This window comes from Physella acuta, unplaced genomic scaffold (genome assembly GCF_028476545.2).
Source record: "Physella acuta isolate Inbredline_101_S28 unplaced genomic scaffold, ASM2847654v3 ptg000667l, whole genome shotgun sequence".
In the NCBI taxonomy this organism is placed as follows: domain Eukaryota; kingdom Metazoa; phylum Mollusca; class Gastropoda; family Physidae; genus Physella; species Physella acuta.
Window position 1 is genome coordinate 164,020 of NW_026732186.1, and position 17,548 is coordinate 181,567.

General features: G+C 41.8%; 1 protein-coding gene across 5 annotated transcripts in view; it reads right to left on the minus strand.

The window, feature by feature from the left end:
- Positions 1-17,548, minus strand: part of LOC131948959 (forkhead box protein P1) — a 122,652-nt gene that overhangs the window by 61,019 nt on the left and 44,085 nt on the right. The window contains exons 1-2 of one of the 5 annotated variants that reach the window (XM_059310690.1): positions 16,803-16,951; positions 13,264-13,819 (exon numbers count right to left, since the gene is read on the minus strand). The exons of 2 other annotated variants lie outside the window; for them this stretch is intronic. In XM_059310690.1, the coding sequence (XP_059166673.1) occupies positions 13,264-13,305 (42 nt within the window). In that variant the 5' untranslated portion in view covers positions 13,306-13,819; positions 16,803-16,951. Of the gene's footprint in view, positions 1-13,263; positions 13,820-16,695; positions 16,781-16,802; positions 16,952-17,548 lie in introns of those variants that run through there. 2 more of the 5 variants (XM_059310691.1, XM_059310692.1) reach the window with 2 other exon arrangements.

A 17,548-nucleotide genomic window follows, 5' to 3' on the forward strand; every position in this document is an offset into this window, starting at 1 on the left:
CACAGCCACAACAAGCTGGCTTCACATGGTTAAACCACAATCCTACATACGACACAATGTCACCACAAACCTTATACACCATAAGGTTACCACAATCCTACACTACGCCAACACACTGTAGGACACACTGTGTGTAGCTAATATCTATGGGATCTATCTATTGTATAAACTATAGGACACACTGTGTGTAGACTGTGTGTAGCTAATATCTATGGGATCTATCTATTGTATAAACTATAGGACACACTGTGTGTAGACTGTGTGTAGCTAATATCTATGGGATCTATCTATTGTATAAACTATAGGACACACTGTGTGTAGACTGTGTGTAGCTAATATCTATGGGATCTATCTATTGTATCCACTACAGGACACACTGTGTGTTGATTGTGTGTAGCTAATATCTATGGGATCTATCTATTGTATCCACTACAGGACACACTGTGTGTTGATTGTGTGTAGCTAATATCTATGGGATCTATCTATTGTATCAACTGTATCGTGACGGGGGAGGGGGGATCAGAGTATTGTGTAATCGTTTTTACCGCCAACACTTTGGTTAATTGTTGCACCGTTGAAATCACAGCAACAGATGATTGTAACCCCCCGCCCCCTCCTCTTTTTTGTCAGACTGTCGACAACATCCAACACGTTTTTACGGCAGATGTTGGACCAACAGTGTAGGACAACTGCTGACAGATGTTGGACTAACAGTGTAGGACAACTACTGACACAAGAAGATGTGTAGACAGTCATATCAACTGTTGGGCAGAATATCTGACAAGATAAATATTAAAATAAGTCACAATTTTTTTTAGAAGATTTGGTTTTGACGCCACCATTTCCATCTGTGTGTCGACGATATTAAATCCTTGACACTGTCTAGACAAGACCACTGCAAAACTTCAATGTTTTGACGCCAACATTTAAAAAATGATAATTGCTCTTATGGATGTCATTCGACGGGGTGGGGGGTAGCAAGGTGTTCTTGAGGTAATTATAAACATTAAATATATTCAGAGAACCAGACACCTCCAACCCCCCCCCCTCCCCACACACACTCACAAACTTCCCGCTCACTTGGTGTGCAATTCTTTTTTCTACGAGATTCAATTGTATTTTAATAAGTGTAAGTAATTTAATAAACCGGGAGTGATCACCCCTAAACTTTCTCGAATATTCTTATATAAAACAACAGGGGATGGGAACTTGGGATATAGTTATGATTTTTTATCCATTTTAAATACTTAAACTTTTTAAAATAGAATAGGATCTCATAAAAAAAAAAAGAATTGCGCACCAAGCGAACGCCGAATAAAGATGTGTATAATAGTGCGGAATATTATTAGTACTTAATAAATTCACACGCGTTTTATGAGAAATCGGAAATAGCGTAAATTAGTACTTCCAGTCAACGGAAATTACTCAAAATTCGAAAGAATGTAGAGAATTAGATCTTTTACGTACATGTGAAATTTCATTTATCTATCTGAAATATTACTCAAGTTATAGGCTTTTGAAAAATTCAAAGTAGAAAAAGTAACACTTCCGGTTATCGGAAATCGCTCAAAAGTTGATACGGATCTACGATTTTGATAAAATACTTATGTATGAAATTTCATCAACCTAGCTGTAACGGTACTCAAGTTATCGTGTTTACACACATACACACACACAGACATACAGACAAGATTGCAAAATTATGTTTTTCCGTATCAGTGAGGTGTAAAACGTCGAGATTTGTAAAAATTTCGATTTTTTTTTTTGCAAGATTACAAGACTTTCTCTATACTTCGTATATACGAGAAAGTAAAAATGGATTAAAAATCATGTAATAACATATGTAAATATCCAGGTCATCATACAGTTATACAGTTGATTAGAGAGGTAATCCACAGATATGCATGTTAGCATATAGGTAATCATACAGTTATACAGGTGATTATAGGAGTAACAACACAGGTAAATATGCAGGTAATCATACAGTTATGCAAGGAGATTATAAAGGTAATCACACAGGTAAATATGCAGGTCATCAAAAAAAATCGTGCAGGTAATCAAATTAATTAATTAAAGATGCTAATTTCCTTTCTTTATTACTCTTGACAAAATTCAAGCCAGAATAGGATGGGTGTGAAAAGCGAGCAGACAGGGGGTGGGGGAGCTGTGGGATGTCAGGGTGACAAATGACAGGTGTCACGAGCAGCGACGGGCTGTTTCCTCGAATCATTCAACAGACAAACAAAACACTAACAAGGAAACGGACAACAACATCGTCTGCGGGCAGCTGACACAAACATAAACAACACCAGCAACAATGGACGTGAGATGTATGACACCAGTTGATTGGTCCTGGTGGTCAGCGGAGGTCAGTTAGGACAGTCTGGTCAGCAGAGGTCAGTTAGGACAGTCTGGTCAGCAGAGGTCAGTTAGGACTGTCTGGTCAGCAGAAGTCATTGCGACACGTGACAAATAAGGCGCCAACACTCAGATCATTTTTAACTTCCTGATACATGTAAGCAATTCTAAATCTCGACCCATCTATTTAATCAGAAATGAGTACACACAATTTATAGGCTATGCTATATTATCTAAAACAAATGTATATCAAATGATGACGTTCAAGCATGGACGTTTTATGGTCCGCCCCACCCTCTCCCTATGATGTGGCCACACCAACTCTACTTCATCTGTCTCAACGACAAGAGTGCGATTACCAATTTGTACAATTGACTAATTTGGTGTTTTAACCCAATTAATTCAAGAAACACAGCCTGAATGATATTTTGACGGAATGATAAAGTTCATCGCTAGTATGGAAGAATTATCGCACAGTTTATCACACAATTTATCGGACTAAAATATGGCAAATTCTCAAATAGGACTAGCAACATTTTGCTTATTATCCACCTTGATTGATCTAATACGCTAATTAAATAATTAGTGTATTTGTCGGCTTCAAATGACGCGTCAATAGAATCAAGCACGTGAACTTTACCAACACACCGGCCATACTATTTCAGTCCAGGAGTTCAGGGGTCAGAGGTGACTGTTTCGACATGACGTCTCCGTCAGAAGACATTACAACGGTATGGAAACAGCAGCAAGCAAGTTTTGAGGGCTCTAGATGTGGGCTGGCTACACTAAGGCTCTAGATGTGGGCTGACTACAGGGAGGCTATAGACTACTATAGAGTATAGCATATTGTGGGCTGGCTAAAGTTGAGCCACCGCCATCACTGATGTACACCGTCACCAGCTACAGGTCGGGACGTGTGGCGAGGGTTATTTTAAGAGAGACATGTCACGAGGGGGGGGGGGGGGGGTACGCAGTGGTGTCTAATCATCACCAATAACATGGCGTCTTTAAGGTGGTGAGCTGGCTCGGGTATTGGCTGGGTTTACGTGGGGGGGGGGATGTTGGGTTAACTGAAACTATCGATGCTGTGGGGTGGCTGATGTCTGTACACAAACACAAGATGTTCATCTCATCGATGGCGCAGTGTATCTCGTCTATAGCGTTCATATCCCATAACATCATCAGCTCATTCCATTGGCCAGGTGATGCACGCGTCATTAGTAGGGAACTCATTAGGTGAATACGCATAAGGTGAACACGCATAAGGCGAACACACGGAACTACTGGACTAAAATAATCCATATTTTGGGAGACTGGAATGAGCCTCAACAGACCCTCACCCGTGGGTCACAAAAGACCCTCCCCCCCCCGTGGGTCACAAAAGACCCGCACCCAGTGACCCCGCCACTTACGTGTGTACCTGGTGAACCTGCCCTGACATTTGCCTGGAGATGCGCGCGCAGGTCAACTCGCCCAAATGTCAGACTGCGATGATTGCCGCCGTGTACACGCACTTAGAGCAGACAAACAAGCGCTTGTCTTTCGCTTCCCGCCGGCCAGGGGACCTGGGTTCTAAACACACTCACACCCGGAGCGAAAACCAATTAGACGATTCTCAATCACGATTTTAAAAAAAATCTTTGTTTCTGCCGATTTTTTTTTACATCATTACATCATACACGTCTCTCATACACCCCTTCATAAAATGGTGAACATGAAATAGCGCTCATCTCTTTTGATGAGGGCTGTTTCATGGGATCTCACAAGTCCATTGTAATTTGACAACAAGACGGAATAAACACCCCACCAAACTGGTACAGTGCTAAGTTGACGCTATATTGTTAATGGTGTGGAATCTTTCCCTAGGCAACAAGTGGCATCAACAGGGGTGTTAGAGGCGTGACAGTAAGAACAGGCGTGACAACGTGACAGTAAGAACAGGCGTGACAACGTGACAGTAAGAACATGCGTGACAACGTGACAGTAAGAACAGGCGTGACAACGTGACAGTAAGAACAGGCGTGACAACGTGACAGTAAGAACAGGCGTGACAACGTGACAATAAGAACAGGCGTGACAACGAGACAGTAAGAACAGGCGAGACAAAGTGACAGTAAGAACAGGCGTGACAACGTGACAGTAAGAACAGGCGTGACAGTGTGGCAGCAAGCCAAAGCTTGGCAATTAGCAAAAACTCATTATTTATTGCTCTATTGCCAACAATTATGTTGTAAGCGGCATCATGTCCTATCCCCCCCACCCCCTCACCAAACGTAGATAGTTGGGGTGGTAGTAGTCCAAACAGAAGGGTAGCCGGACAATGGTCAGTCAATCTACTACCCTAACTAGATGAGTGTAGTCCGACAGACGCTTTGTGCGTCTACAACAAAAACATACTACAGACACTCAACATTACAAGATACAGTTCTCCAGTAAACAATCATCAGACATAAACCCACACTTAACTCGCCGCTAGAATCATCAGGACCTGGGCAGCAAGCTTTAGACACGATGACCTCATGTCAGTAGGACGTACAGTTGCTTACTGTAGTCTTAAGGTGACTGTCATTCTCCTTCAACTTTGATCTTACGCAGTGAACCAAGTACAGCACTAAATAGAATTGTCGCGGGGGGGGGGGGGGGCACAAAAATGTATACCCAGGTAATACCACAAATGTTTTTATTTGGAGGTCATGAATACAAAAACTAAAATGAGGTATTGTAACGCGTCATGGTTGGGTGGTGAGGATGATGTTTCAAAAGGTGAGGTGTTTAGGGGGGGGGTCGGTTAAACGTCAAACCGATAACAGGCACAGATAAGACGTGATACACTGAATAGACGTGCACAAACACACAGGGATCTCAGGGATCTCAACACACAGGGATCTCAGGGATCTCAACACACGGGGATCTCAGGGATCTTAGGGATCTCAACACACGGGGGTCTCAGGGATCTCAACACAAGGGGATCTCAGGGATCTCAACACACGGGGATCTCAGGGAGCTCAGGGATCTCAACAACCACAAACACACGGGGGTCTCAGGGATCTCAACACACGGGGGTCTCAACACACGGGGATCTCAACACACGGGGATCTCAACACACGGGGATCTCAACACACGGGGATCTCAGGGATCTCAACACAAGGGGATCTCAGGGATCTCAACACAAGGGGATCTCAACACAAGGGGATCTCAGGGATCTCAACACAAGGGGATCTCAACACAAGGGGATCTCAGGGATCTCAACACACGGGGATCTCAGGGATCTCAACACAAGGGGATCTCAACACAAGGGGATCTCAGGGATCTCAACACAAGGGGATCTCAGGGATCTCAACACAAGGGGATCTCAACACAAGGGGATCTCAGGGATCTCAACACAAGGGGATCTCAACACTAGGGGATCTCAGGGATCTCAACACAAGGGGATCTCAACACAAGGGGATCTCAGGGATCTCAACACAAGGGGATCTCAACACAAGGGGATCTCAGGGATCTCAACACAAGGGGATCTCAACACAAGGGGATCTCAGGGATCTCAACACACGGGGATCTCAGGGATCTCAACAACCACAAACACACGGGGGTCTCAGGGATCTCAACACACGGGGGTCTCAACACACGGGGATCTCAACACACGGGGATCTCAACACACGGGGATCTCAACACACGGGGATCTCAGGGATCTCAACACAAGGGGATCTCAGGGATCTCAACACAAGGGGATCTCAACACAAGGGGATCTCAGGGATCTCAACACACGGGGATCTCAGGGATCTTAACATCCACAACACACTGGGATCTCAACAATCACAAGTTAGGCTCATAAAATAATTTAAAAAAAACCACCCAACACAATACCACCGATATATAAAAATCAATTCTAAAACAAAAACCACCTGCACTAAAATAAAAAAGCACCACCTCTACACAAAAGCCAACACACATAAGCCAAGTACCCAAATACCAAACCCCACCCCTACACAAAAACCTACCCACTAAGCCAAGTACCCAAATACCAAACCCCACATCTACACAAACCACATCCTTACAGAAAACCCCCAAACTCTACAAAAAAACCCACCACCACCTCTAGACAAAAACCCACCACAACCTCTAGACAAAAACCCACCCCACCTCACCAATCCAGTGGACGGAGAACATCAGCATGTCGTAACAGTAACAGTTCCAGAAACTGGAAGCAACAGTCCCCCTTCATTCAATGTCCGGGGGTGGGGGCAGTATAGATAGCATCAACAAGAATTTATCCAAACACTTATGATACAACATGACAATGGGAGGTGGGGGTGGGGGTGCCAGACCCGCTAACAAGCCTAGCACCCACCCCACAGGTATGTGTGTACGGTGAGCACTGAACCGTGTCCGGGCAGACCAAGACACGTAAACAACGGACGACAAAAGAGTTTTTGTTGAGATTGGGACAGAGATTTGAAAACTTCATAGACGGAAATTTGATTCTAGTCATGTTGATGGCATCACGGGGGTCGGCGTAATGTTTGACGGGGGTCGGCGTTATGTTTGTATGTCCTGACATAGGTGGTGTAGGACTAGGACATTGTTGTCCTGGGGTAGTGGGGAGGTGGGGAGGGTCTAGGACCATTGTATGTTCCGACGTTAGAGTTAAGGGACTTGAGACAATAATGTTTGTGTCCTAGATCCAATCGACCGTTCAATAAAATAATGCATTGTCTCACACATGAAATCGTCATTGTTAGAATAAGGAATAGGGGGGGGGACGGGGGACGGGGGACGGACGGACAATCAAGACGTCAACTTTAAGTGTGGTCGCCGCACCTCCCCTCCACCACACAAGTACACTATTCTGGAATTAGATATGATCACTTTGAGAATAATACAAAGCCAACATAGATCGTACACATACAAGCAAACACACATCCATAAATCTCACACACACACACACACACATCCACACACACGTTGAATTTGATTTTATTGGCCGTTAAGATAAGGTTAACCCTAAAACTTTGGATTGTCCGTTAAGATAAGGTTAATTCTAAAACTTTGAAGTTGATTGGTCGGTAAGATAAATATTCTAAAACTTTGGATTGTCCGTTAAGATAAGGTTAACCCTAAAACTTTGGATTGTCCGTTAAGATAAGGTTAACTCTAAAACTTTGGATTGTCCGTTAAGATAAGGTTAACCCTAAAGCTTTGGATTGTCCGTTAAGATAAGGTTAATTCTAAAACTTTGAAGTTGATTGGTCGGTAAGATAAGGTTAATTCTAAAACTTTGGATTGGCCGGTAAGATAAGGTTAATTCTAAAACTTTGGATTGTCCGTTAAGATAAGGTTAATTCTAAAACTTTGGATTGTCCGTTAAGATAAGGTTAATTCTAAAACTTTGAAGTTGATTGGCCGTTAAGATAAGGTTAATTCTAAAACTTTGGATTGGCCGTTAAGATAAGGTTAACCCTAAAACTTTGGATTGGCCGTTAAGATAAGGTTAACCCTAAAACTTTGAAGTTGATGTTACTGACCGTTATGTTTGATGTTAGTTAGGGTGTTGATTGGCTGCAGTTTCACATTTCATGCGGGGAGGGACATGCATCAAGTGGTAGACAATGACTAAGATATATGTCAGTGACATCTAACACAGGACGTCACAGAATGTCTGTATATGGTGTTGTGGGAGAGGTGTGGGGGGAGAGGTGAGAAAGTGTAACAATAGTGTAGCACTGATCAATAACAATAACCGTGTGTGGAGATTGGGGGAAGGGTCATGTTTTATATTCACGTTTTGTTGACAGTTCGAAATTGATAATTCGACCGTAACTTGACCATACACTAGCGTCATCACAACGTCCATGTTGCCATGGTAACCCAAACTGTAGCAGCCGAGAGGTAACATGACGGAGATATCTGGGTCAAGGTGTTCCCAGCTGACCTTCTAATTAAACTTTAATCAAATCATTATTTCTTTAACACTGACCATTGTCATCAGTTAAACAATTTCATCTGAAGACGTATTTCACAGCACGAAATCTGGTGACCTGATGTTTGATTACCTTATTTTTTAAAAAAGACAATAATTGACAGTTACAAAGCTGGTACCATGCTTCACAAGTGGAAGTAGGTAACAAAAGAAGAAAGGTTTTTAAAAAGTTCTGCATGAAATGTTGACACTAAAATGTTTATTCCTGTGTAAAATGTGAAAAGTTTTTTAAAAGTTAACTTAAGCAAGAAATGTTGACATGAAAAAGTTAACGTGTGCATGAGATGTTGACACTAAAATGTTTATTTCTGTGTGAAATGTGAACCGTTTTAAAAAGTTAACTTGAGCATGAAATGTTGACATGAAAAAGTTAACGTGTGCATGAAATGTTGACAGTCCGGACGGTTTATCTGCCTGTCGTATCCCGAGAAAAATGTTTCTCCTCTGACTGACAAGAGAAACGGCCCACTGGTTTAAATTTAGACACGTCCAAAAACCCCGCAATGGCAGATTTAGTGCCCATGATGCACTGCTTTCTTCTTCCTTGTTTAACGTTTTATTGGTATGTATTTATAGCATCGCTTTCATCGGGACAGGTAATTGTTGAATTATTCCAAGGGGGACAATTCGAGGGATATAAGTTATCACGCATTTAATGCTAGACGGATACAGCAGTTTTTCCGCGTTTGGGCCCAACTCTGTAATTAGCATGCGTTTATTTTTAGAGGAGTAAATACGTGGCCAAAAATTATGACGATTTACATCAGTGTAGCTAACATGGCCATCAACATTATGGCCACCGACAATATGGTAATAAAAAAATAAAATGACCATACCTTGTGGCTACCCACACCACCACCACGGCGGCCACAAGAGTGACCACCATGTCCAGATATGGGCCCACAGACAACCACACGGCCCAGACAAACGACGCAGCTATTTTTATCCGGCGTCCACCCAATCAAACTCAGCAGATTTAGGCCGGCGACAAAATGGCCGCACTACAATCCTTGTATACCCCGTCCATACCGCATTAAGCCGTCAGTCATACAAGTTTTGCTGGCTTTGTCATCTGTAGGGAAGTTGTCATCTGATACAGTTGTCATCTGACACAGTTGTCATCTGTAGGGAAGTTGTCATCTGATACAGTTGTCATCTGACACAGTTGTCATCTGACAAAGTTGTTGTCTGACAAACAGATCAGATCACGTGACAATGTGTTGCTGCTGCCCTATGGCAATAGAAAGATATACATACATATATGGGTGAGAAGTGTAACATTCCATTTAACACCCTTCTGTCTCCCTTCTCCCCCCCCCCCCACACCCCAAGGCAATAAGACGAGCTAGGGTAACTTGTCACAGTGTCACAACAGCTGTGTCACGACAATCTTGTTGTCAGGTTGTGTGTGAGGCGGCGTATGTGTGTGTGTGTGTGTCTGTGTGTGTGTCTGTCTGTCTGTCTCGTTCTGTAGGGACCCGTGTGTAGACGCCCGTTCGTCGGACGGTGACAAGGTCCTGTAGGACTGCCGGTCACACAAGAACGAAGAGGCCATGTCAGGTCATCCAGAGGTAACCAGTAGAGTCAGCACACAAACAAAAAGTCAGCCATATAGGAGGACTAAGGGTCAGATTAGATCGTTAATCCTCGAAGCTATGGATTAACCGTATGGATATTTGGAGGGTGTTAGCCGGGGGGGTGGGGTGGATTAGCTTTTACAACCTTTTCTTGAAACTATTCTTTTTGTTGATTGCCCGTTTGATAAACGACAATATAAACCAAAATAAAATTTAAAAAATTATAATCAGGCATTAATCCATATATAGATAGCAATTTTTAGCAGCTTAATAGCGAAAGTTGACGACAAGAAAGCAATTAATTAAAGTGGTTTATAAGCTGCTTTTTAAATAAAGTTTCGACGGTAGTTCAGGATATAGGGTTAGACTAACAAGTAGAACAGTGTGTGGGGGGGGGGGGGCACACACAGGGGTTGTTGACCTCTAAGCATGACCACCAAGATGCTGGTCTGAAAACGACTTCAACCAAAAAAAATGTATTTTGGGCTATATTTAGCCGGATAAGTTTAACAGACCTAACCTAAAGCCCATCGTATGCCCAACGATTTGAGTCGGTCGCACCATGTGACCCCAGTAGATAGCCATCTTTAATCCGTTGTTTATTTAGGGCAAGAAAGATGGCGGGCTGATCGGACTTATCTTAAGGTGAATCAAGTCTTAAGTCATACCATCAGGTGAATCAAGTCTTAAGTCATACCATCAGGTGAATCAAGTCTTAAGTCATACCATCAGGTGAATCAAGTCTTAAGTCATACCATCAGGTGAATCAAGTCTTAAGTCATACCATCAGGTGAATCAAGTCTTAAGTCATACCATCAGGTGAATAAAGTCTTAAGTCATACCATCAGGTGAATCAAGTCTTAAGTCATACCATCAGGTGAATCAAGTCTTAAGTCATACCATCAGGTCAATAAAGTCTTAAGTCATACCATCAGGTAAATCAAGTCTTAAGTCATACCATCAGGTGAATCAAGTCTTAAGTCATACCATCAGGTAAATAAAGTCTTAAGTCATACCATCAGGTAAATAAAGTTATACCATAAGATGAATAAAGTCTGAAGTCAAACCATCAGATGAAAAAAGTTGTATTTTATAAAGCGGCCATAAACTCAGTTGGACTTTAATTCAACCAGAAGTAACAAAGTGAAAACACATTTTAAAATTTATAAAACAAGTTTGAAAATAATGTCACAAAAACTTTAAAACCAAAATCAATCTGACCGATCACCATTTAACAAGCGCCCAAACCCAGTATGTCAAAAAAATCAGGTAACATAAATTGTGTTGTAGGCGTTTATTTTTATTTTATTACACAATCGTTAATAGGGAAACACACAACTCAGATTTTTATAAATTATAAAACATAAAGAAATTATAACACTACTAAAGTTATACGAGGTCAGCAATTAGATAAACCAGGTTTAAAATTAGCTTTAAAAAACTCGAGGGATTTAAGATAAAAAATAAATCATAGGAAGAATAAAAATGACGAGTTTATGAAACATTGGGGGGGGGGGGGGTGGACAATAGGTGGAGGAGAATAAACAAAAAAAACGGACGACCTATAGCTTACAGCCATGTTAGAAATATGTGTGGGGAGACAGGTAATATACAGGTGATTCTATCTGTAACACGGTGTACAGGTGATATGTTGATTACTTGTACAGGCGGGGGGGGGGGGGGGGGTGATTGTTACAGGTGATATGTTGATTACCTGTACAGGCGGGGGGGGGGGTGTGTGATTGTAACATGGTGTACAGGTGATATGTAGATTACCTGTACAGGTGATATGTTGATTACCTGTACAGGCGGGGAGGTGTAATTGTTACAGATGATGTGCTTGTGTCTTGTGTACATCAGTGAGATTGTATGAGATTGTATAAACAGGGCTACAACTTTATATATATGGGGAGGGGGAGGGGGAATGTATATTGTAGTTGATTGTTGTGTCAGTGTTAAATAATAAAAATTTATTAATGTTTTTTCTTTCTTATGAAACGGCCTAACTGAGTCATTATAGGGCAATTAAAATGCTAATTCCAAGGGTCATTTAATGAGGGTCATATCCGTTCCTGTTGTCACTGCAATAACAAATGATGAGGGGGGGGGGAGTCAAGACCGTTAGCTGTACACAGATGGTTGATGTTGTGAGACAACATATAAACACAGGCTGTTGAAAAGGGGATGTTGATAAAGTCGATTTATCAACACATCACCACCTAGCTAATGAATACATCAACACCAAAGATAGACTGCCATGTAATTAAAGCTTGATATCAACACACTGGGTTTAGCTGGTTTAACGACAGACTAGCAGTCCACTATCGTCTGACCAGCGTTAGATCAACAACAACACCATCTATTTTTGCTGGGCGGTGATAACTTCATTTTGACCAAACTTGATTTGTTTATCACAAGGATCACATACTCTCGCATACACATAGACACTGAGAGACATGTACGATTACATAAACACCATACAACACACATAAACATACTTACACAAACAGAATTTACAAACAAAACACGATACCCATTTCCGGTTTGTGAGCAGAGAGTATTTATTTGTGTAGTATTGGCATTAGGGCTATTTTTAGAATGGTCACTTTACAAGCAGGGAGGGGGGGGGGGGTGATGATGTCACTTCCCTTGTACCTCTGAAAGATTCCTCAGGTTAGGTTATAGGTTAGAATCGACAGATGGAAATAACAGGAGGCAATCCCACAATCCCACTCATGTTTATTGTAAGCAGACGCGATACAAATCTGACAGTTGCCATAGATACGGATCTGTAAACAAAACATGTTGGACCACGTGCACGAGACGACACCAGGAAGGTAGCCCATGTGCCCCACACATAAGGTAGCCCATGTGCCCCACACATAAGGTAGCCCATGTGCCCCACACATAAGGTAGCCCATGTGCCCCACACATAAGGTAGCCCATGTGCCCCACACATAAGGTAGCCCATGTGCCCCACACATACGGTACCAAGCAGACCATTACCGGACTGACCATCAACTGATTGACCATTATCAGGCTAGCCATTACCTAGCTAGCCATTACCTAGCTAGCCATTACCTAGCTATCCATTACCTAGCTGTCCATTACCAAGCTGACCATTACCATAATAACCATTACCTACAAACTCCCAACCCCCAAATTAAACCATAACAGCATTCCCAGTGAGTTAAATATACCTTACAAGTCATGTATGTTGTTATTTATGTCACACCTCACATGAATACAATACATAGCATGTTTACACATACAATATGTGTAACAGATTCCTACAGGTCAGTTCTCACTGATTGCTTGGTAGAGATTTAATTAGAGGGATGGTGGCCTTACCGTGAAATCAGGATAGCACTGCATCTTGAGGAATTCATGCATGTCTCAAGACCCACATCCCTGGTCAATATACGTGTCCAGCATATGGTCAGTGGATGTAAGTATCCAGGTTCTGTTAATGGATGTAAGTATCCAGCCTCTGGTCAATGGATGTAAGTATCCAGGTTATGGATGCAAGTATCCAACAGGTCTACGTACGTGACCAGGAGAGCAGGTAACTTTCCAACCGTATCCCTGCTGTTAGTGCTGTGAGCTGTTTGTGATGACCGAGTCTATCCAATGTACATCTTGACACTTGTGTGTGGCCCTCGTTCTCTCGTGGCAATACAACCTGGCACTGATCACCGCGTCATACCAACACGTACGTCACAGAGAACCGTACGTCATCAATAAATCAGATCACCGCGTCATACCAACACGTACGTCACAGAGAATCGTACGTCATCAATAAATCACATCCGTGTTGAAGCGACACAAATAAATCACATCGAATGAACCGAGTTCAAATCACGGCTTTATGTCAGGACAGAGATGTGCAGTAGCAACATGTCTTAAGCTGTTTTGACAAAATTACAATACTTAATTAGGCCTAGCTCATCACTACGTAACTGTGGGAGATTTTAAACCGATGTCCGATAAATATTTTTTTTAAACTACTTGCAACCAGTTAAAACGGGAAATATTTGAAACTTTTTTGTCTTAACTCTAGCACACTAAAGAAACATCCTTAAAAACTTTGTGTAGTTTATTGTAGACTATTTAAAAAAAAATGTTGGCTAATAGTTTAAAACGGTAATTAAACTTGAAAAATCTATGACGGTTAGCAGATGTGTATCGAGTGATTTATTTCAATTAAGTCATCAGAAAGTAAAAATACAAAGTACAATAATTAAATAGACTGCACTATTTTTAAAGACAATTAAAGACTCGATCAATACCAAGATAGTACAAGTGTTTAAACACCTATATTTTCCTAATTTTTTTAAGTCGCCGACATCACAAAAGTGGACGTCATTCCTTTAAAAAAATACATATCAAAACATTAACAACACCACGTTTTTGTAATTACATAAACTCAGGAGAAAAATAAATTTTCTCTAAAAATACACCAATATTGAAAAGCGTGTTTGGCTATGATGTGTATTAAAATGAGTTTTTATAGGCACATCTTTAATATAAATAGGAAAATTATTTTTATCACATAACTACTACAACAACTAAAAGTGGATACAATTTTAAAATTTATTTGCGACTGAACATCCTATGACATATTTTAATTTTATAAGCGATCTTTGCTTTTCTTATACATCCATCAAATATGATTTTTTTAGAAATTAAATAGGGCTTAAGCACCTCAAAAGTTAAGATTAATCACTAAATTGTCTCAAAGTTTACGTCAAACTATTTGACCCAGGTATCAAGTTTGAAACAAATCAGTTGGGTAGATGAGCCTAAAACTTATTCTAGTCGCAAGTTTACGCCTATGGTGGGGGTTATCGCGACGATACTGGTAAAGTTAATAAAAGCTGTTTAAAATTAAAATAAACTAAAACTATATTAAAAGAGTTTACGAAATACAGCACCTTCAGACTATCCTGTTTTCATATCAAATATAATATAGTCTATGTATTGTTTGGTTCTAGCAATAGCTTCTAGCTACTAGTAGCTACACGTCGTGTATAGCTGGGACAATGGCTACATTTATTAGGGAATGATCAATCTCTAGCGAGGGAATGATATGCAGCACGCTGTATCAAGTTTAGCTCTAATTGATCAAGTCGGATATGTCAAAAGCTGACTGAAAGATTGCCATTAATTTAAGGAGTTCAGGTCTTGTATGTAAGGGAGGGGGAGGGGGGACTTTAAAACAGAGGAGGTCTGTGTGCAAGGGGGTGGGGGGAAAGGGGCGGGGGGTGTTGAAGGCTCGTGAAGGCTCGACCCCCACACTAAAACAATCGACGGGGTGAATGTATGCTGTTACTTGGGCTATACGCTGGCAGTTAGTTGCTGCAATAATGGGCCACACGGCACCATACGACACACGGCACCATACGACACGACACACGGCACCATACGACACGGCACCATATGACACACTATAAGGTCGGGTCAAGGTGCCGTTACTACATGCGACAAGACACGTGTCAAGAAAACATGTGTTGGGTCCATGGACCGCTCATTAAACCATCAGTAGAATGTGTTTAATGGACCGTGAAATGACGTCACAATCTAACAAACACGGACCATGAAGTGACCTCTCTAACACGGACCATGAAGTGACCTCTCTAACACGGACCATGAAGTGACCTAACACGGACCATGAAGTGACCTAACACGGACCATGAAGTGACCTCTCTAACACGGACCATGAAGTGACCTCTCTAACACGGACCATGAAGTGACCTCTCTAACACGGACCATGAAGTGACCTCTCTAACACGGACCATGAAGTGACCTCTCTAACACGGACCATGAAGTGACCTCTCTAACACGGACCATGAAGTGACCTAACACGGACCATGAAGTGACCTCTCTAACACGGACCATGAAGTGACCTAACACGGACCATGAAGTGACCTCTCTAACACGGACCATGAAGTGACCTCTCTAACACGGACCATGAAGTGACCTCTCTAACACGGACCATGAAGTGACCTCTCTAACACGGACCATGAAGTGACCTCTCTAACACGGACCATGAAGTGACCTCTCTAACACGGACCATGAAGTGACCTCTCTAACACGGACCATGAAGTGACCTAACACGGACCATGAAGTGACCTCTCTAACACGGACCATGAAGTGACCTCACACGGACCATGAAGTGACCTCTCTAACACGGACCATGAAGTGACCTCTCTAACACGGACCATGAAGTGACCTAACACGGACCATGAAGTGACCTCTCTAACACGGACCATGAAGTGACCTCTCTAACACGGACCATGAAGTGACCTCTCTAACACGGACCATGAAGTGACCTCTCAAACACGTAACATCCATGACACGGCTGACAGGATACAGGTGCGAGAAACAGACGTCACCAGGAAGCGATTAGCAGTTGTTCTAAATTTAGGATAATCTTAACGGGGTTTATCCACTACTGGATTATCCCTAGTGGCTTATTCCTGTCGAGTAGCGAGAAAGAAAAAAGTTGAATGTTTGTTGTAACCTACTTAACGGGGACGAATCGAGTCCATAAAGTAGTCGATACTCAACTAATTACAGGTAGATCACCAGCTTAATTAAATATATAAGTTACTTTCTAAAAATAAATATATTTCTCGTGGTGAAATTTATTTTCATAAATTATTTGAACGAGATCCTAGACTGATTAAATAAATTATTTGTAATTAATAACGTATTCAAATAAATAAGATAGTGTGTAGACTAAAGAAGTTAAAACAGATCTATATCACAATGAATACGAACTAAAACATCACTGTATTGTTCCCACGCCGTGTACGAATGATCACACACACACAAGATAGTCCTGAATAAAAAAAAACTTGAGAAAATTCCTGAGAAAACTTTCTTACAATTGTTACACCAACCGTCACGCCTCGTGTGTGGGTGCAGTCATAAGCGGCTGACTGAGACGGATGCAGTCAACAGCGGGTGACCGAAGTGACTGGCACATGGACGGGGGGGGGTGGGGGGCCGACACAAGAAAACCCTGAGCACCGCCGTCTACTAACACAGTGGCCCACAGCTGTGAATCACAGCATCATTAACTAACACCAGCCACTCTCCTACCCTCCCCAAAAAAAATTCCCCTCCACCACCCCGCTACCGTTGTTGCCACCCCCCCCACCCCCCCACCCCAGTTTGTTTACCCTACCTCCCGATACAAGCTGCCATTCGTTGACACCGGCCACTGAAACGCCAATATCTTCTGGCCGCTCCGACACACGGAGTAATTCGCCCCTGATTTCTTTCTCGTGATTCGCTCCCTTAGCCCATGCCCTCGGGGGTTCTGATTGGGGTGTACAAAAATGTTAAATAGAAATTAAGAATCTCGTGCCTGTATATTTCATGAACAAAGGGACGCAACCCAGGTTTAAAACAAGCGAGTTGCCGCCCTTTAGCATTAATAGAAAAAAATCCATTTTTTTTCGTTGGTTTTTTTTTTCGTTGGTTTTTTTTTTTCGTTGTTTTTTTTTTCGTTTTTTTTTTCGTTGTTTTTTTTTTTTTTTTTTTTTTTTTTTTTTTTGTTGATTTTTTTCTGCTTGAAGTATTTTTACAATTTTGAAACTTGTTAAAAAGTTGTGTACACGTGTACATA